At 40.4% G+C, this 22,711-nt stretch overlaps 1 protein-coding gene across 1 annotated transcript in view; it reads right to left on the bottom strand.

Annotated features, from left to right (window-relative positions):
* The window catches only part of KALRN (kalirin RhoGEF kinase), a 599,751-nt gene that overhangs the window by 239,611 nt on the left and 337,429 nt on the right, over positions 1 to 22,711 (bottom strand). Inside the window, exon 10 of the mRNA XM_044438481.1 lies at positions 13,179 to 13,301. Coding sequence (XP_044294416.1) covers positions 13,179 to 13,301 — 123 coding nt within the window. The remainder of the gene's footprint in view (positions 1 to 13,178; positions 13,302 to 22,711) is intronic.

Below are 22,711 nucleotides of genomic sequence, written 5' to 3'. Positions count from 1 at the left end.
GAAGTTAAGGTCCACTCAACAGTTGGGCTTCTTCCCAGAGAACTGCATCCTTAATTATCCTCTGAAGTGAATCACAGAATGTAGGTGCATAAATGACATTTGTTAATGGCCACAACATCACTACATACAGACGACACATGTATCTAACACCTGTGTTTTGAGCATGTCTGGGTATTTAAAAAATTGTTTGAATTGCAATTTAATCATTTCAATTAGGCTTTCAGCTGGGTTATGCTACTGAGGCCAGATGGACACCTAACTTAATTTCATTAAGATTTCATCACTACTATAGCCTCATCTTGCATTCCTTACTCATAGCACACATGACTTGCTGTGGGATATCCACATTTTCATGCCATCTTCCTGCATCACACACATATTTGGCACTGTTAGTATGTACTGCTAGACTGATGATGCTTGTCCTTTAAGAACATGTCAGGAAGAGTTGGAAAGATGGGACATGAGCCTTTATGGTTTCTTTGTTTTTGTGTTTGCTTTTTAGCTTAATTAGCCAGATTCTCATGAAGAATTATGCAGAGCCTATGGGAATGGGGTGGTATATAACAATCAAAATGAATAAAATAAATAACTAAAGAGTACCTCTGCTTGCTCCTATTCTTCCAGCTTCACAGAGAGAAGTCTGAGACAAGCAACATCCCCATTTTTTCCATCTAAAAGCAAGGAAATACAGTACCCCCACCCCGTACAGACTTTCCCATGAGTTATCTATGCACAGATACAAAGGAGCAAAAGAGAAGAGATATTTTTTGAAAGGGGGAAATATATTGATGGTTCCTCCTAGAGCCCCGCAAAATCCCGAAAAGAAGAAATTGTGCTGCTGCTTGTACCCGTCCTTCTGAGCCAGTGAGACCTGCATCCCCTTTCCCTCCATCTGAAAGCAAGCAAGTAGAAAGCCTGATTCAAGGATTAGTCTGTTTTGGAAGGGGTTGTTCTCCCATTAAAAATCAGATCTGCATCTTAAGAGTGCTCCTGGGTCCTGCTCTGTCCTTGATCTACAGGTGGCAGCAGAGGCAAGAAACACATCTGTGCAACTACATCTAGTGCATCAGCTGTGGCCATTGCTGCATGATACCACTGTTCACTGTTAGAACCAGGAACTTCTGTATATGTGCACTGATGCTTACTGTGTTTCTAAAGCTCAGCAGATGTTTGGATGAAATATCTGGGATCACAGATTAGATAATGTTCTATGATTTCCTGGGATAGTAGATCTGAATGGTTCAGTCTTCTGTTTCAAATGGTTATGCAGTTAATGCATCTTTACATGGAAGCAGGTGCCACTAAGTTCAGTGCAACATACATCCAAATGAGTTTAGAAGAGGAAAAAGACAAGTGTCTGCTTTGTGTTCTCTTTCTCCAATATTAGCATGCTATATTTAGGAAGAAGAACAAATCATCACAGACAACTCCCGGGCAGCATGGGTTTCTGCTTCTACTACACAGCAAAACTATCCATCTTTACACAGGGATAATACATGGGAGCCAGGTAGTACTACTTTACCATTAATAATAAAATCCAATTTATCCCATCAACTGTAAATGGTGCATATTAAAAAATATATTTTTAAAGACTCACTCACTGTAGCTACCACTGTTTCTCACATTATAACATTATGCAACCTTTGGCAGCATCCAAAGATACTTACACCCCCACCAATTCCCTCCTGCCCAATTGCCTCCCTTTCACAAGTTGTGAGTTCTGCTGATTTCACTGTACAAGCACAGAGCTTTAACATTTCCCAGTGAATGACCTGAAACGAGTGGAAACATTGTGAGATCCACTGACTTGCCCAGTTCTAGAAAAGAGCATTTTTGCATCTCCCAAGTTGCCCCTAGAAGCAATGAAATGCCACTGTGCAAGTGGGAGAGGGGCCCATTTGCACAATTTAATTGGCAGCACACAAAATAAATAGCAGGAATGTTAGTGTCTTGTCAGACACTGTTCAGTGAGGTTTTATTACTCCTTAAAATTTCTATTCCCTGTTTTTATCTAAAGAAAAGGAACTGATTCAGATGCCTGCAAATAGGTTAGGGACAATAAAGCTACTGTCATTAAAAATCAGAGGAGGGCTTTTTTAAAGCATGTATCTTTTAGGGTCATATCTAAATGTTAGAAGTGATTGCATGTCCAATATGTATTGTACATGATTTTTCTGCTGTATTAATCTCAACCTAATATGCAAAGCAGGTGATATGGTTGTTTGCAGAAACAATACCCAGAGTGTAAGTGTTAATTTTTTCATTAGTTCTGTGTTACATTTGTCTCTTATGGGGTGTAGGTTGGGGACAAAATGTAAAGACTGCTTCTGCTATAATTTACTCTACTGCAGGTCTCTGCTACTGCTACAGACACACTACTAAGGGGTAACTTATATCTCTTCGTAAGTCCTCCAAAGCGCTTGAAAGCATTGTCTTCACTCAGTAGCTGGGATAGGTAATGTAAATTTTCCATATGCTTGGTTTATGGGCAATAAATACACAGGGACTATCCCAGATAATAAGCTGGCTATAATGTGGATAAATCCGAAAGCTGCTGATATAGTTGACCTTCCTGGAAGGCCTGGCCTGCAGGGTTATAGTGGGTAAAGTGAACAATTTTGCTAATCCTATCTTTAGCACTTTCTGTAAAGCAGTGCTCTATTCTGTGAAGTCCAAAGCAGGCTGACTGTTAAATACATGCACATGCACACGCGCGCACACAATTTCCCCCTGCTATTTCATCTCCATGCCAGAAGAAGCCTCATTTGCTACAACTCAACATGACACATTGCTATTAAAAAGCACAGGAGAAAGGCCAGTAAAAAAGCTGGCAACATAACAATGCAAGTATCAGAATGGGAGCAGCACACCAATACTCCCACAACGTGTGCAAAGCTGAGACTCTGGCTTCAGCATAAAATGCAAAGCAGCACTGCTAGAGATAACTACCAATGAGTGCTCAGAAGAAAGTTGGCTACAGAACAAAATGAGACACATACAGATGGTCACCCTCAATGTTACCAGAACTCTGCGTACATTTATAACTCCCTGGGTTTTCTTTGAGCTGCACTTGGGCTACCAGAATTTATTTTATTTTATTTTATTTTATTTTAGTAACTAATATTCTCTCTCTCATATATATAGTTTGAGAGGTTAAGGCAATATTAAAGTCTTTATCACAATATAGTCCTTTCCTCCTCTAAATAAGACATCAGCAATGCATTAATTTCATGAAGGATAATATACCAGTGAGTATTATTAGCCATTGCAACTAAATTACACCTCCATCCAATTTCCAGATGCTGGGGAAAGCTCAGCCCTACAATTAGGCAGACTGAAGTGGCCACCACAGGCAATTAATTTTAGGTGTCAAGAAAGTAAAGCAAATGTTTAGTCATTCAATTTGTTAGAGAGAGAGAGAGAGAGAGAGAGAGAGAGAGAGAGAGAGAGAGAGAGAGAGAGATTGATTGATTGATTTTGCCAGGGAGAAAACATGAACTTGTGTGATTTTTGTTTGAAGGGCCAAAATAACATGCCCCACCTTGGGTGATGTGCAACCTGACTAGGAAAGTAGGATGCTATTGCTCTGACACCCAAGGCAGCAAAATGTTTTCATCCAGCTATGTATTGGGAAAATGGGCAGGTTCTGCTTGGCCATTACCTAATGACAATCTGGCTGGCCAGTGCTGGAATCAGAATGCTGCTCTATTGGTCTGACCCAGCAAGGCAGTCCTCATATTTGTAGTCACTTCCCCTATCATACTGCTTCACAAAGTCCAAGTAAACCTGACAAGATGAGCTCATGGCATTTTTGCTGACACTTTGGACAATGAGTACATATTATTCCTTACAAGCTGAAGTGAGGAGTTCCTCATTCCCATCCCTTTGTGCATATTAACAGCCACTAAGTAATGGGTGAAGATGATCTGATAATCTGCATGACCTTCATTTGTACAAGGGTAAAAGGAGCAGAATAATCAAAAGGCACTGTGCACCAGTGGAATTACTAGCGCTAAGTTACCATTTCCAACCACTGGAGGATGAGATTGGATGGCAGCTGGGAGACAAGGAATTATAAGGAATCCAGGGAGGGTCCGTATACTTTTCTGTCATGGAGGGCATAGGATAAAGGTAATGAGTAAGGGAACCATGGAGAAGCAATGGGAATGGAGCATGGTGGGTGTTCCTTTCTGCTATTCTCATTTTATGCATATCAGTCCATGAAATAAATGAAAACACACAAAAATTACTGAAAGGATTGGATTTAGTTTGTTATTGCATATTATCATGTTCTATTATCTACTGCCAGGGGATGTACAATGTATGAGAAGGAGGTAATGGAAGAGGTGAGGGCCTATAAGGCCTCACCCAGTTGTCAGCACTTGCAGAGCCACCCAAGATTAGAACAGTTCTTTTCTAACTCAAATGTAAGATTCAAAATATATAATAAGAAAGAGAAACAATTCTCCTATGAAAACTTTTATTGTGGTTTTGGCTAAAATAAGGAAAGCATGGAATGAAAAATACAGTAAGAAGGAGATCACAGATATCAAAGGGAAGATGACTTGCTTTGAGTCCAAACTGTATTCCACTTTGGTTCCTTTTTACTATGTATCCATTTTAATAAATCTTTGTATCATACTCTGTCTGTATGCTTATGTACACTTTTTTGGGATTATAAAAACGGCATAATTCATCATTAGATTTTTTTCACTATAGAGTGAAAAACATTGTGTGGTTCTCATGTTTGATAACTGATTTTTATGGACCTATTATAAGAACTACCTTTAAATATCTGATACAATATAAACTAGACATTCTACTTCTACTTGTATTCATGCATTTTGAAAATTATTCCATTTTCTTGTCAAAGAGTTCTTTTAAAACTATATCATTTAAGAAATACACAAGAGCCAAGCTGCCCTTGCTTGAATTTATGCACTCTTCCTTTCCCTCTTTATGAATAACTGCTAAGAACAGTAAAAGTAAAGCCACACCAGCACTTGCCACTGTTCATTTAATTTCACTTTTTGTTCTTGACTGGTGTAGAAAGAACTTGCTATGTTTCCTGCCCAATCATGTTTCTTTCTCCCTGAATGGCCTTGCCCAGGGTTTAAAATGTTCTAATGAATGAATGCTGAATTTAATTGCTCTCATGCTACTGTTCTGCTGAGAAAGGGAGAGAGAGGTGGAATTGTGAAGTCAGCTGATTTCTGGAAGCATGAAGCGAACAAGAGTGTAACATCTACAAATTGTCTAGATATAGGATGGAGGTATTTTAAAGAAATACTGTCCTTTGCCAGGGATAATTTTCAAGGCTAGATTTAAAGGGAGGCCTTTAGGGCATCCTTTTAGACAACCATCAGTCTCTCTAACTGCAGAGAGAGTGCCATCTGCAGGACTGAGCATGCAAATTCCAGTCTTCTGCCTATTGTGCAATCTGCATGACTACCGCTGTTGGTAAAGAAAATGCCACAACACTGAATGTATGTGTTACTCTGCGTTAGCATAGCATGCTTTGATCATGTGTTTTGTGCCACTGGATTGCTTTAATCTTGCATTTCTAGACCCAATCCTTTATGTAGCAGTTGTCAGGAACTGCCAACCACTCCTCCATGTTGTATAACATCTAACTACACTTTCTCTGCAAACCAATACCATTTACACCAACTTCTTGTCAGGCTTGGGTCCCTTAAATAGCCAAATACAAGTTAAAGAAACTATGGTTTCCTTGATTACAGCAGAACAGAAACACTGATGAGAGAATCACCTGACCACCAAGTTCAAGTAACTCAGATAATTCAAAAAAGGGTCAAAATTAGGATCCTACAGTCCAAATGGGAAAATGCAAAACAAGGTTGCCTTGCACAGGAGTCTTGTGATCTCTTGATTCCTGTTAATCTTCACCTATGTGAAACCCTAGTTTGAAGCTGGGTATGCCAGCTGAGTGTCTCTCATCACTCTTCAACCTCCAGTTTTGCCTGGCAACAACCCTGCGCAGGCCATTTCCTTAGGTCCACTCACTAGCCCTTTACCAAAGAATGTTCCTTAGGCAGGGGCAATGTATCCATTTTTCCCTTGCATGCTCTAGGGGATAAGAAATAGCAGAATCCCTCAGAATGCAATCTTCTGTGAAACCCAGTAAATGTAAATGGTTAGCCCCTTTGTGTAGTAAACTTTGACTAGGCTCTAAAACAAAGCCTAGTTTTCCATCTCTGAATCAGATTCTTCTGTTGAACCACATTGTCAGGGGAAAATAAGACACTTCTGTGGTGCAAGAAATGCAATATTAAAATTAATTAAAACTATTATCATGTGATTGCCACATATTTGTGCCACTGTATTTTCCTGAGATGCTATCATGTTCTTCTAGTAAACATGCTGCAACTGCAACAGGTTCAGCTGCAACAGGAAGTCCTTTATATTCTTTTATATTTACATGATCTATCACAGTTCTTGTTTTTCTGGTAGTGCCCTTTGAGTCTGACTCTTGGGCTAGTTCTCTGGTCCTGCCAAGCAGTTTTCTCTCCAATATTTGCTTTTTGGTCCTACCTCTTGGACCCTAGCTTCCAACTTGCTCTAGACAGTTCCCCAAGACCTGACAAGAGCATTGGAGGTTAGATTGGATCACAATCGAAATATAATGTTGGCATGACTACTTAGAATTGGAAAGTAACATTTCTTCTTTCATCAGCAGCGGTTGGATAAGGAGGATAGATGTTTGTATAGGACAAGGTTTAAAGCAATGGTCAATGACCTCATATCAGAATTACCAAGCACTTTAAGAATATTGGTGGTGGTTCCCTTTCTTCATTATAACTAGTAATATACTCTTGAAGAATAATCATATTGTGGGTGTGACTCCTGAACTTCTGTAATGGTGCACTCATGTATATTCTTTTCTATATTCCTATCCAATGCATTTAACTTTAAAAGCAAACATGAGATAATGCAGGCTATACGAGATACCATCAAACAACTAGTGGGTGACAGAGAAATTCCTTTCCAAACCACAAAATAAAACATACTGACACAAGATAAACTTTTTAAAAGAATCTCAGGTTTGACAAATGTCTGGCCTTTGCACTTTGCTCCTTCTATTACACATTTCCAAGCAACGAGTATTATTTTCACAGGCATCCAATATTTTGATACAATGTGGGGGTCTCCTGGTTTCCTAGTACATATGCCCGAGCATGGCACCCAGCATTCCAAGCTTGCATTTCAGACAGCCCTAATAAATTAGAAAGAAGATGCTGGTGTAAGCCTATCCAGAGACAAGACACAGGCAAAGCTGCTATTGAAATCAATGGGGATCTGGTAATTTACTCTACTAGATTCAGCCCATTCAAAACTGTAACTAGCTTTCTGGATGAACAAAATAAAATATTAAGAACCAAAGGTCTGCATAAAAAAAAAAAAATGAAGCCATATTCCTTTACCCAGGATTTGCTTGCTTGCTTGCTTTCCTTTTTTAGCATGTGCAATTTTAAAATTTCACATCTCTGGCTTGATATCCTTGTATGAAGAAGGAAGGAAGGAAGGAAAGTAAAGGGAATTCCCCTGTATCATGGCAGGAAAGCCATTCTGTTGTTATTACTTCCCTTTCACAGTGGACAGCAGAGAGAAGTTGCTTCCACTTCCCCCCACAGCTATGCAATCCCCAACCTCAACCTCCTACAAAATCTTAAGAGACAATTTCAATCAGCAGTTTCCAGAACCAGAAGATTCAGCTGGAATCTCAAGCACTGCAAATACAGGTGTTTTTCCTGATTCAGAACAGGCATGACTTCATGACTACCTCCTATTAATAAAACAACAATGATAAAAGAATTCAGTGATAATCATGTATCCAGTGCTCCTGCTGATAGTAATGTTCTACATAAACACATCTATAATTCTGCATTAAGGAAAACTTGTATTAGGTATCCTGAAAAAAAGAAAATTGGGATTTGTGGAATTCTAGAAAGGGTGTTGCATTGCTATGAACAGTGAGATCGTCTGGAACATAGGTGGGCAACCGTTTTGGTCCTGAAGGCCATACGAGTTGCCAGGTGTTGGATGGGGACCCACATGCATGTACACACAGAGAGAGACATGGACACTCATAATGCTTAGATGTAAGCACAGGTATACACAGAAATGGGGTTATTTGAGAGACAGTGTGGTGTAGTGGTTAAGATCGTGGGTCTGGGACTCAGGTGATCTGGGTTCTAGTCACCACTCAGTCATGGAGCCAAGAGGGTATTTTGGGCCAGTCACACACTCACAGCCCAATGTACCTCACAGGGTTGTTGTTGTGGGGAGAAGGATGAGAGCAGCAGGGAGAGAATGATGTAAGCTCCTTTTAGTTCCTTGCAAAAAGCAGGATGTTAATCTATTAAATAAATAATTTTGGGGAAGGGACTCAATCAGGATTACCACTTCCCTCCATCAGTAGTGATATTTCAACTGTAATTGGGACTGTTGTTTTCCAACTAATTGAGACTATTTTCCTGACACTGTTCAAGATGGTTCAGCTGGTCTGTGGAGGAAGGTGGGTAAAATTTATCCAGGTTCCCAGCAGATATATGGAGAACTGAGGGTTTTGTGCACCTTGCAGGCCTCACATTGCCCACTCTTGAGGTCTTAGGAAAGGTTCAAGCACATACCCAGGGCAAAAACACAGGGGGGGAAGTCTAAAGTTGTTTTCATGACACAGGCACTTCTTTGCTTTTGCTCACAACTCTTCCAAAAGCTCCCACCCACTGCATGACATAATCTGGTAAACCTTGGAAACCTACAACATGATTTACTGCACAAGTAGTCCATAATGCAACAATTCAAGAGAAATACAGCTTTCCTCAGTTCAAGTGAACAGTTTAATTGTTATCATTTCTTAGGATCTGTACTGATTGCAGATACTATTAGTATTTATGTTCCATTATTAACATTTACACAATTCTCCTGTAATATACTTTCATATATTTTCAGTTCAAAATATAAGGGTATCAATTGGAAAAAACTAATACTGTGCTAATCACTTTCTTTCCATTTTTTCTGTGACTAAATTTCTTTGGCAAATAAAAACAAAACTATTTCTCATAGCATTAATAACAAATAGCAGTTGTATTCTTGTCAGAAGATGCTAGATGTCCCAGTCAGCAACTTGCCGGCATCTATGCTGCCTTCTGTTGTCATTTGTCCCCAGCTACTGCCTTCAATCTGTATCTTGCTCTTAATGTTATTTACAAGCTTAAAGTATGAAACTGATGGTACTCTGTCATGCTGTGGGGATATTTTGTTTGCTATCTCCACAAAAATTACTTAATTGTAAATCTTTATGTTTACTTTGGAAATAGAGCATGGCTGGAGGTTAGATTTTACTGGCACAGTGGCATAGGAGGCCGCATCGTGCTGAAAATGTGGAAGACATTGAGGAGATTAACTTGACAATCACCCACCAACATTAAGTTGTACTTCAAAGGGTAATCATTATTATTCTGAAGAGAACTTTCAAACCATTGCTGGCACTCACCCAGCCTTCCTCCCAGCTCTTCAAATATTTCCTAACTCTTGCTTTCTCTGACATCTTTTCAATCCACTGTAATCCCTAAGTAGACACTTGTGCACCCTGCACTGATTCTGCATAATACTGCTACTAACCTGCAAGTGTAGTACATTTTAATTTATTTATTGGTAGAATCTAAGCTTTAATATGGTCATGTAACATTTGCATACTTGGAGCATGATGAATATACTCAACAACTGAACCAGCATTAAATCACCATAATGCATGCTTGTGTAAATGGTTAGTTGATCATCTGTAACATCTTCAGAAGTGACTATTGCCATAATCTGTTAACCAAAGGACATCTGTCCAGGAAAGAAGAGAAAGTTGAAAAATTCACCCTATCACATGACAAGATAACATAGGGCGCTTCCAGATGGAGAACTCATGGTTTGGAAGTGCACTGTGCAGCTACTCTGTCTTTACTTTCTTCATGAATTTTTCCACCACGCTTTATTAACGGTCCCAATCTTTTTATCCAACTATACATTAGAAAGTAATTTACGACTACAATCCTAAACACCTTTGCCAGATGCAACTATTATTGTGCTCTAGAAGGCTGAAGAATTCTCTGGAACAGATGTGGGTGTTCTTCATAGCATGCAGAGGGAGGACGGGAAAAGGAATTTGCAACTGCGAGTGAAGAAGCACTAGAAAAAACACAGTATGGCTAGGAGTTGAAGACAACTACGTCTGGACCTCATGCAAACATCTGTGAACGAGGCAGGGTTCCATTAAAGCCTCAGACAAAAGCTTCATCAGACAATTGACTTGTCAAGACCTTAAATGCTTTGCGATGGTATGCTACCCTACCAGCACCTGGCTAGTCTAATGACCAGGGGCATTTCTATCTCACCTGAAGGTACAGCAGTATACAGTCAGATATGGCCAGCAAACCTTTGAAAGATGATGGGGGTGGGATTTAGGGATGCTTAAGTAATTAAAAATAACCCCGCAGGAATTCAATATGTATTCTATGGGAAGAGTCAATTAAGAAGAGACAGGTTTGTATCTACTTGTAGCTGCAGATGCCAAGGAAGAGATGAATTAATTATGACAATAAAATAGAGTGTATAAGCAAAGGCAATAGGAAGAAATGAGGGGATGACATGGCATCTTTCAGCTTGCAAAAGAGTCTCTTCAGGGATAAGGCAATAAGAACAATAGACTATTAAGAGCCTTCAAATTATTATACTTGCTACGTTGACTTACAGAAAGAAAAGGTTGAAAAGCCTTAATGAAATAGAGAACTACATATAATCAGCATACTGATGCTACCTCACCTCAAAGCTCTAGATGATCTTAACTAGTAGCAAATAATGTATAACATCAATGATAATATAGATCCATTTGGAACTTAGTATTATAAATCAATTCTTAGAGGGCTGACACAGGGACAATGCACACTAGATCCCCTTCTGTGTTATCAGGGAACACTCCCCCTGTATTTATGCAAAATGCATTTACATTGTGGGGTACATGCTAATGAATACAGAATAGTTTCCACTGTGTTAAAAATGTAATCTTGTGTCACATGCAAAGGCAATTACAAGCAAAGTAGGAAGAGCTGGAAAGGTGATATTTGCAGAAGAAATGGTCCTTTAAATTTCCTTCATAAACTTAAACTGAGCAAATCAAAGAAAGACAAAAGAGATTGAGAGATAAATAGAGAAAATTATAAACTTATGAAGAGGTTTACTTGTGGGAAGGAGTGCATTTTTTGTTTTTCTTTGTTTTTTTTAACTTTTAATTTTTTAAAACATAATTGACATCTTCCTCTTCAGAAAAAAATCACGGGGAAGGAGAAGGGAATGGGGATAAAACCAGAGTAGATTGTGCTGCCTGCTGTTATCTTCCCACATTTGGGGAGAATCAGTGGGACTAGCTTCCCCATTCCCTTCCACCCAAAAGGAATTCTCAAAAGCTAGTGCAGCCTCTCTCCTGTGTTGCCTTTCCCAAGAATAAGCACCAATAAAAGAATGCCTAAGTAAGGACCACCAAAGATAATGTAATTTATTTCTGAGTAGACAAGTATATCTGCATGTTTTCTGTTACTGTATAACAGCATATAAGACAACTCACATATAAGACAAGGTCAATATTTTGGGTTGTTTTTCTGGTGTTTATCATATGTTGGGCATATAAGACAACCACCAATTTTTGCTTCACTATTTTTGGTTTCATGGGACCAGAATATATAGTAAGCTGTAAACAGTTGCTGGTGTTTTGCAAAGCTCAGCCAAGAGCAGCCTTCGTTGCATAGTATTTGAAGCAATGTGGGAGATCTGTGCTATGCGCATCAGGAAATACTACTAATAAAGAAGCTCAGTACAGCTCTTTCTCTTGCAGCATCTCTTCCCTCTGGCCCACCAGCCCATGCTCCTCCCTGGAACAGTGCTGCATGTTTAGCACACACCTCAGGAAAAAAATGCAGGACATAAAACCACTGAACTAGTCTGATGAAATCTGGGATATGGTGGCAGAAATAGCATGAAGAGGTTAAGTTGGGGTCAGTGTCTTGTGACATGTCAGCGAGTTGGGCATTACAATGTCAAAAATCCCTAGGAGAAATCTCCACCTCATCTTCATTGCCTTCATATATGAACAGACAGAATGAACCAAATCACTACAGCCAGTCTTGATGTTCCCAACAGATGCACCAGATGAGGCAAGAGAGTTGTGTAGGCCAAAACTGCAGAAGCCACTGAGAAATCCAATGAGAGCCACAGGGAAGTATTTCTTCAGTCAGCTTCCAGATAAAGATTAACTAGGAGTGAGTTTCTATGCATGTTTAGGCAGCAAAAGTCCTATAGCATTTTCTAAGCACTCACGCTAGCTGGAGAATGCCAGGTGTTGTAGAATTGTTTCTGGCCAAATATACACAAGATTGCACCCAAAGTAGCCATAGCCAGATTACAAGCCATCACGAAAAAGCTTGAGATAAGATCAAAACAGAAACATATAAACTGAGCAAGTCAGAAGGTGCCTCCCAGGCCACCTAGTTTGACCCCCGGCTCCAGCTGGCTCTGCTCATGACATCCCTACCATGTGCATGTCTAGCCTATCCATGAACACCCTCACCGATGGGGCTTCAACCATCTCCTGTGGAAGCCCATTCCATACCCTAGGAGTCCTAACTGTTAGGAAGTACTTCCTGGCATCCAAATTGAACCCTGGTTTCTTGAGCTTGGCTCCATTGGAACTTGTCCTGCCTTCTTCTGCAGGGGAGAACAGGTCTCTACCCACCTCTGTGTGACACTCCCTCACATACCTGTATGTCACCAACAGATCCCCTCAGAGTCCCCTCTTCTCCAAGATGTACCATCCAAGAAAATCTAACATTTCTATGTCACTATCCATGCCACCACTTCCCCTAAGGGAACACCAGTATAAAGTTAGATTCTCCAGGCACTGACTCATCAGAATTCTTCCAGCTGTTTTCCATAACTGGTCAACCTGGTACCTTAATTAATTTCTTCCCTCAGATCCTCAAAGTTTATTTTGCTTGTCTGAAAAGAAAGCTCGTGCATTTACAGACACTGTGACACTCTGAAGCCCATAGAAACAATAAAATAATTGCACATAAAATATCTGTCAATACAATATGCTGAATGTTTTACTGTCTTACCTGTGCCACTTCTTCAAAATCATCATGTCTTTTCTGAAGAGCTCGTGCCCTATGAAGGGACTTTCCCACTCCAGTGTGTTTACTAAGAAAGGCTTCCCCATGGTTTTCAATCCAGTCTAACACCTGAGCAGAAAAGAAGAATATCCATTATCTTACATTGCTGTGCAGTGCACTACATCCAAATATCTGCGGACACCATTTAGACACAAAACTTTTGTATCTCAGTGGATTCTACAGCTTGAGAAGTCTGTCTATTCTAACTTTCAACAATGTTCACACCCAGAACTGATCAGTTCCAAAATAAAATGCTTTTCACAGTTTCATGATAACTTGCCAGTACTGAATAACTGTTATAAGTTCATTTCTATCTTATATAACATCCATTTCTTGATCATTGCCCAAGATTTTAGAAAAGACATGGCTGCGTTCTAAACTGGTGGGAATGGGAAATGAATCAAAATGAACCACCACTATCATCATCTGGGAGAAACATTTCTAACTATTAGGTTTCCCTTCTGTTTAGATCCTATGTAAATGGAACTTGCATCTTGGATAAGCAATGATATGTTTCACATGAGCAAGCTATCTCTAGACAATATATCAAAAATGAATTTGAACTGTAAAGGTAGGGATAAATTTAAGATGGGAGTATGCTTATTTTGACATTTAATGTGGAGGGTCCTTAACCTATAACCTATAACACTGACAGTCCTTTCAAGTAACATCAGATCCCAACATATCCACTGTAACGGATCACAGTGAAAGCAAATGGCAACCCTGATCTTCAATGGGCTTAAAATATCATCTTTCTAAAAATATCTCATCTGTCTTACAGCTGTGTATTAGAAGAAACATCTCTCAAACAATAAAAGTATTATCCATTATCTCTCCACATTTAATACAGATAGACTGTATACAGAGGATTCAAGGTGGAATGCATGTATAAATGTCATTATTGGGCCAGTCAGTTAGCAAGGATTAGCAAGGATGCAGTTGGAAAGTTTAATATCATATTACCACCCTCTTAATTTAACTGGATTTCACAAGGACATAGCACTTTTTCCCCCTGAAAGAATTTCTCTGGACCAAATCATAACATCCAATGTGTGTTCCCCTCCCAGGCAGCTTGGATACTGAAATGGCTAAACACCAACTACTAGGTGGCTTGAAATCTTATTTTCCCAAGATGCACTTTGTATGGATGACAGGTTCCATGGAAATGAATCAAATGTTCAATTGGTGGGCATGTTTAAGGCTTGTATTTCAGTGGTATATTTTATATTGCTAAAATGAGTGCTTTGTGTGTGCATTTCTGTGTACTGTGCTGAACACTGTAAATACATATTTGACAGATGTTTGCAGTCAGCAGTTTCCAGGGTTCTAGACACTAGTAGTGTAACTGTGAGTGCAGATGTAGTATAAACTGCAGAAGCTTTAGGCAGGAAGTATATGTTTGTCTAAAATATACTAAATAAATATATGTATGCTTATCATTCTTGCTGCCCAGAAAACAGAAACAGGAGGGTCTTGAACAACATTGCAGCCTAGTCTTTAAAAAAGATGGCTACATTAATTAAATAGTCCCATCTTTGGCCAAAACATAATGTGCAATAAGGTATTGTTAGGAAGATGTTCCTGGCTAATCTTAGATATTGCAATGGAACATGGGGTGGGGGGGGGTGCGTATGTGCACATTGTTTTTAAGAAGTGGGACTTTATAAGTTAAAACCAACCATAGATGACAATACAAAACCCTAAATCATAATAACACCAGTGGCATTTACATGACTGTCATATGACTACATGTATTGGCTGTGTGTGTCCATTGCTCCAGTGAAGCTGGACTTAAGTCATCTAGGAATGCACAAGATTTTTTTCGGGGGGGGGGGGGAGGTTCCTGCAGATAGTTCTGCCTAACACCACTGCTGTATATTTGGAATTTCTGTGGATGTGCAGTTATACTGAGATGTTAGGAACACCATTTTCACAGCAATCATGTTCCCTGTGAGAATCAACCAGTTATTTCAAAATGAATTTTGTAGGCATTTTCCTCACCAGTTACCTACTGAAAGCACAGATCCTGCTAGCTAACGCATATTCTTCTGTGCCATTGAATTTTGGCTCCTGTTTTGAATCACAGCAGAAAGTAGCTCTTCCTCTTCATGCCAGGCTATTGCTAATCAAGTGGCTGTTGTTCTCTTCATAACCCGGACAATACTTTTATGATTGCCTCTTCAGAAGAGTTATTTGCAATAGCAAATAAGTGGTTTTTCCTCTACGAGTATTTGCTATGTATATTTATTATTTATTTACATTATTGATGATCCACCTTTTAGGGCAAGCCCGTCTTTCACTATAAATGACTTTGCACAGCTCCAGATTTACCCAGTCTGATTTTGTACAGTCATCATAAGCATTATCCCCTTTGCCACAGAATTCATCACCAGAGGGTTCTAGAAAAGAATGCTACAGCTTAAAATGTCAACTCATATAATGTTGCGGGTGCTGGATGTTTTACGCTGTCACTACACACAGAACATTCCCAATCCTTCATTCTGCAAGAAGAGAGGATTTCTATCCATTTTAGTAGAAATTGTATTTAGCTTTCCAGTACCAAATCCATCACTTTCAAACAGTTCCATCTGTCAGCTATATAATTCAACCACATTTAAGGCCCATTAGAGAAGGCAAGGTAATTATAAAAGCATTTTATCTGCTGCTGTAGAAGGAAACACTTCACCAACCAACACATTTTCTCCTCTTCACGCCATCTTTTTGCTACAGTACCTTTTCTTACCAGCCTCCACCACATTCTCCTTTACTTGGAAAGATCAAGCTTCAGACTTGTCTTTTCTCATGTTATTTGCGCATTTACTGGTGATCACGGGTAGCCTGATTATCTGTGGCCTTAAGGTTAGTCAGCAAGCCTGCTTGAATTCCTCAGGCAGGGTTTGGTTTATCACTGAAGGAATAGCTGATGCTTAATCTCTGTGCATATTTTTATGCTGCTCCACCTCTCTGGATCTTCTTTTTTATGTAGCTGTAATGGCCTCACCTCAATGAGGGCAGGAACAGCCCAGTCCAGTTTGCTGAAGCAGCAGTTACCTACTTCTTGCAAGGATAACTCTTCACAATACTACAGAAGGAACAGAGGACCAGTATCCTACTGTTCAGGCTCACAGTTGCAGCTAAGGATGATGAGCCACAAGAAGCATACTTTCCATTGTGCTGTGGATCTTTGTGTGCTATCTAGCCAGAGATCTCTTTCTCTATCCCAGTGAGCAGGAGAAAAAAACAGAAGCAAACTATCATCATTGCAATCTCCTTAAATAGTTTACCCTTTAATGCTAGCTTATTATTAAGCTGATGCAAGCTACACTGGGAGACTTGTGAAATGAAAAGTGTGATAAAAATGTAACCATGATAAATAAATTCCTCTTCTAGTTTCTAGTAGTAGCTATCCCGTTATCTTCACCATGCTACAAATTTTGGGAACGCTACAGCATGGCCTAGAGCTCAATTTTCTTTAGAACCCAATCCAGAATTCAGTTTAATGTTGAGAAGAGTTGGGTGGGTTTACCAATTACTACGAGTAGCATCTGGCAAACTCATCATCACAACATGCACATGGGAAGAAGGAGCTTTTTATGGCTCTCCCCTGGTCTAAATTCAGAGCCACCCAAACATGACTTTATCATCACCATGTAGATAATCCCTCTTTCTGAAGAAAAAAGTGACATATACTGTGCCGACATTTGTACATATAAGCAGCACTTATTGGGATGGATCATGACACTGAAAATTGTTTATAGGGTCTGCCACCTTCAGTATGCCCTTCTCCCTCCATAGCAACTTTAAAAATAAAGACACACTTCTTTCTTGAAAGTCTGGGAGCTAATCCAGGAGCTATTAGAAATAATTTTCTAATCACATCCTGCCTACTCTCCTTATTCTTGTTGAAAAGCCTACCTCCCATATATAATCATCCAAGTCTCTGAAAGAGAAAGAACATGCAATCTGTTTTCTCCTTGAAAGGAAGAACAACCTTGTAGACCTATTGATATTCTTTTGCTCAGCACAACTAAATTAATGAAGAAAATTAAGTGCCGAGGCAATTACGACTCTTAAATCATCCCACTTTATCCTACTCTTGCCAACATTAAGGTGAAAAACTCCCTTAAAGTCAACACATGGTACACTTTATAAGTTGGCTATCCAATCTGCGATGGTTTCATTCAGCTACATATACTCTTTATATTGTAAAACAAACAGTGCAATCAGACATGTCTACTCAGAAATAAGCACCACCAAGTAATTTGGATTTATTCCCAGGTGAGTGTCCACAGATATCTGGATATCATAATCTATTGTTGTGTTTTAATTTTTATGTACATTGGCCTAGCATTGCACACCAACTTTGGACTATTCTCAGTCGCCATTCAAAGTACTGGTGGGAGGGGGCTGCTATTCAGAGGGTATGACCTTGGAAAAATAAAAAAGTAGATGATGATCATGATGTGCAGGGAGCAGAGAGCTGCAGGATTCTAGTGTGCCTCTACTGCCATTGCCTGCCCCTGCCCAAAGTCAGACAGATGGGTTCAGAGGCATCTAGCAGGACTTTTTATCTTCAAAGATGAACTGGATCAGCCTCTCACCCTGCCTGGCTCTTGCCAGAAGGGCACAGGATGGAGACTCTGATTTCAGAGCCCTCTATCTGAAAGGGCTCTATCAGGACAGGGCAATCCACACATGTTCTTTCTTGATCATTTTCACATAAGTGGCTGCATGACTGGCAACAGCTACACAGTGGAAGCTTTCCAGTAAAATGTCCTTGATTGTTGGTATCAAAAGCTATAAAACATTGGTTTCTTTGTGTGTTTGAGAAGCTGACACATAAAGTAAAATTTTCTGAATAGGAGCGGGCAGAAGGTATATTTTAAGTCTTGCACTTAAAAAACACAATGTTTTGCCTTTCAGGCAGGAGCAACCAGAGCCTGTGATCCTCTAAGTCATATTATGAAATTAACCTGCTGTGCTCACAAATAAGCCCCCTGCCTCCCAACCAAAACATTGAGTGGGTTCACCCATCACACTAAATCACCCTGGCTTGTCTGTTCGCAGAAACCATGGTGTGCTGACAGATAATCAGATTCATTGTGGGCCGCCCCTCCATCTCCAGGGGATTTAGTGGCTAATGCCATCTCAACTCCTCTTCCTGCTGTATTCACAAGTCCTTTTTCATGTACCAAAACTTTTCTTCTTTCCTCCTTTTCTCAGAGTTTCTATTTCCCAAGTTCAGCCTTCCTTTCAAAATGGAGGTTTTGATGGGGCTGGGGGACTTGAAAGGGACTGCTGCATATCCCTGTCAAAAAACTCCCAATCTCACTGATGCTCAAGTGGCATCAATATCTCAGTGATGGTCAATCCACCATGCCTCTTGGGCATCAGTGGGGAGGATACCTGGCAGTGACCTAGGTGAGCTCAATCTGAGTGACAAAAGAGTATTTTTCACCTTTACTGAACCCCTCACTTACTGATTCCTGCAGTGGGGTCAGTCACCCCAGTTTAGAAGACACAGCAACTCATTATGGGTTCAACAACCCCAAAACAAGTCAAAGGTTTTCAGGGTGGTTTGTTATCCTCAAACAAGCCACCCTATGAGGAGTAGTGCCAGGTTAGCAGAGCACAAATTACCATCATTTGTCTCTTGTGATGAACTGTCATGTTGCACTAAGCCTGCCAATATGAATCTATGTCTAGTAATGGCCAGTCTGTTTCAAGGCTGCTCTGCAGTTAGATGCTGCTGTTACATATTCAAATAATGTTACAGTCATGATCCTGTAGCCCTCAAAACAAGTCTATAAGGGTCACAATTATTATCCCCAAATTTGATGGTAGAGGCCAAGAGTGACTTGTTAAAGAACAACAACTTTACAATAGAGGCCAGATTTCAACTGGGGACAACCTGAGTCATATAGTTCAGTGTCTTAGCCAAAAAAAAATGTTTTAATAAATAAATAAATAAATTATGCTAAGAAACACAAGCTCATTGTCAAGGTATTCTTGACTATACATTACAGCCTGCTGCAGCCTTTACTGAAAGTAAAAGATATAACTCCGTTTACTTCTACAGAGATAAAGGCATTTATTTTGTTTGAAGTAGCATTCATTTTGAAATGAATCAACTACCAAGTGCAACTGTGCTTATACTTGGGTGTGCAGATTGAAGACTGTATAAAGACTTAAGTCATGGGTCCTCAAACTATGACATGCAGGACAGATCTGGCCCGCCGTGGCCATCCATCCGGCCTGCGCCACCATTTGCCGTCTGCACAAGCTTGCTGAGCGGGCAGGGAGGTGGTGGCTTGCTCGCTCAGAGATGGTATCCGAGTGAGCGAGCTGCTGCCACCTGCCTCCCGTACGCGCTCACTGCTGCCTCACAGCATGTGGGGGGAGGTGGTGGCTCGCTCACTCAGACATGGTTTTGGACTCGCTCGGAGATCTCCAAGCGAGCGAGCGAGCGAGCCACCGCCGCGCGTGCCCAACACACCTCACCGGCCCGCGTCCCCAAGCACCCCCACCTCACTGGCCTGCAACAGTCACCGCAGCCTTTCAACTGGCCTCCTATTCAAAAAGTTTGAGGACCCCTGACTTACGCACTCTGAAAATACATCCTTAAGGACTTTCCACCATGACTTACCTGATAAAATAAAGCAACAACAACCACCAATCCCTCTCTCCACTAGCAAAGTTGAGGAGTGAACTGATCATTAGGTAGCCAAGACAGCAACACCCACACAAAAGGGCAGTATCAGCAAAAACGAAGAAATGAAAGATTTGCGGGGGGGGGGGGGTGGAAATCTAAAGAGGCAACCTTCTCAAAACAGCCTAGTGAGGACTAACCATGCTCAATGGCACCAGAATGCTGTCTGTTACGGGGAGATAGCAAAAATGAAGAATGGAGATAGAACTCAGCTCCTAAAGGGTATGGCTTGTTAGTCAGAACTTGGAACAGGAACATTCATACTGCACAGTTTTGTTGCAGATCCACTTTATATTGTCCACTGCCCTGGACCCTGTTTAGATGAGGAACAGTATATAAATGTTGCAAATAATAAAATAAGTAAGCTATATTGAACTTAGTGGGAATTATTTTTAAACGATATGCATAGAATTGGGTTACAGCACACTTATTTTTAAAAATGAAAGTACTAGGTGGAATGAGACAAGCTAGGTGGCTGATGTTCTTTGAAAAAGAACGGGCTTTCAAGGGGAGATAATTCCTCCTTTAATGGTTTCTTATTCTAGTCTGAAGCAGTACACATTACTATCCAATATAATCAAAGCATCCCACTGTAAGTCAGCAGGTCAAAAAGCTTCCAGTGCTCCCCAGAATGCAGGAGTGTTTGTTTCCCCAGTTCAGGAAGTCCTAGAACAATTGCTTCAGGCCCAATTGATTTCATATGGAGACTTTATAGGAAGTGGCACTTCCACCTCTTTCTGGCTCTCATTCAGGCCCCAATCCAGGCAGACACTTACACATGCTTCCCCTTTCAATTGAATAGGCTTATATGTGTCCAGCCAGATACTTTGCCAATGAGCCTGAAGCTCCTGCCTTCTTTGCTACCTCTGCCCCAGTGGCCCAAGGAGTGATGAGGAGGGAGATCCAAGCTGGTGTGGAGGCCTCTGGTCCTGGGTCCTCAACGTTCCTGCCAGAACTGGGGGTCTGTTGGATCCCTACTCTGCCTTGCTCCTCCAAGAAAATCACAGGTTCTTTGCCTGAGCAGAGAACACTGAAAGGAGTGAGCCAAGGCTTGTAAATTCTGTTCTTTCATGCTTTTATATATTACATATATATTAATGAATAAGCCACTAATTTGGGCAAAAGGAGATCTGAAGGAAATGAAGATAGTATGAGCAGAACAAAGGCAGGACAAAGAGCTCTTTCCCACTCCCACTGTTGCTGCTCTCAGTGTTCTCTCAACCATTTTTCCTCCTCTCCGCTTCATCTGTATGCCCTCCCACAATTCTGACTCCAATCCACCATCCCCTTTTCACCCTCTTTAAAGCAGCATTTTGTACACATCCCTGCTCTCTTTGATTTCTTTTAACCTTTATGTAAGACATACTCCAAATTTGCTTCCTTGTCTGCCAGGATGATTTTCAAGATGAGGCTCAAGATGTATCTTCAAAACTTGCTATGGGACCATGAGCTGACCCTTTCTGTCTGTTGATTAAGAAACTGCATTAGCATCTTTCCCCTTGATTCCTAATTTGTTAAGTACTTAATGTGAAAAATGTCACCAAGTACACCATTAAGAACTTTCCAACATAAGGCACACAGAAAAACAAATTGTTTTTGTTTTACTCCTTGAGGCATTAATCAACCAAACTGATCTACCTCCCACGTCTTAAAAAGCTGGGTGAAGTGGATATCTAAAACGTATCATTTGGGCAGAGAATACTGAACCTACTTCTTATAGAACAAAATTTCCAAGTTGCTTGTGGGCAGAAGAACTATTAATAGCCAAATTGGTACATGTTCCTGCACTGAAAGACAGAAAGGCACTGTTTTCTGTCTCAGCTTACAAATAATAGTGCACTGCCCTGCAAAGGGGAGACAAGAGTACTCTACAGAAGTTATTTTTACATTTTTTTTACAGCAGCTTAAAGTGATGCTGTGAGACAGCCGGCGGCATCTCCCAGAGAAAAAGAATTTTTGTGTGCTTCCAGGTGTGACTTTTATTGAGTGATTACCCTGCCTCAGTCATGGAATTTTATAAGGGGTCCAGAAGACTATATCATAAATTTGAGGTGTATCCATGTTCCCACTGCTTCTTCTGTCCTTTTTCTTACCAGGTATAAAATCCTGTCAGGGAGAAAAGTTGGAATTGCTTTGTAAGGCCTTTAGACTGGGCCCTCCATCCAGAAACACCCTTGGTTCAGTAGAGATATCACACATTCTGTCTCTCTCGATGCTATCTTGCTCTGTTTTGAAACTGTTTTGAAAGCAGTGAACCAGATCTGCTTTCCACCTAGTGGCCAAAATGTTAACTACAATATTCAAATAATCACATTCTTTCTGATATAATTAATAGAGATAATCATGATATATCACAAAATCAGCTATTTTTCTTGCAGAAGAACTCCAGTTTAGCTTTGCTGCCATTACAAGCTCCTTTGTAACCAAAGTCACTGCTTAAGTTGCAATGCTGCTTATTTTAAGGATTCAAGTAGAGTGCTGGTGTTTTAATAGCGCAGCAGAAAACAGGAGCCTTCAGCACGCTTGAGCACCACCTTCACTGATCTCAGCACACCTTTAAGGTCAACAAGCCAGGCCATTTTCATTTGCCCACCTGGAAAAGCAGTTGGACTGGCAACCACATGAGAGGAACTTTTCCACAGTGGCTCCAGACCTCTAAAGTGAGTTGCTATCAGTGGTCTGCCAAGCCCCACCATTGCAGGCCTTTAAGAAGGACCTGAAATCATACTATTTCACTCCAGCATTCCTTTGATAGAGTTGCTATTTTTGC

Source organism: Varanus komodoensis, unplaced genomic scaffold, assembly GCF_004798865.1.
Source record: "Varanus komodoensis strain SLA01 unplaced genomic scaffold, ASM479886v1 scaffold32, whole genome shotgun sequence".
NCBI classification, from domain to species: Eukaryota; Metazoa; Chordata; class Lepidosauria; order Squamata; family Varanidae; genus Varanus; species Varanus komodoensis.
This window is presented reverse-complemented; position numbering and strand designations above follow the sequence as displayed.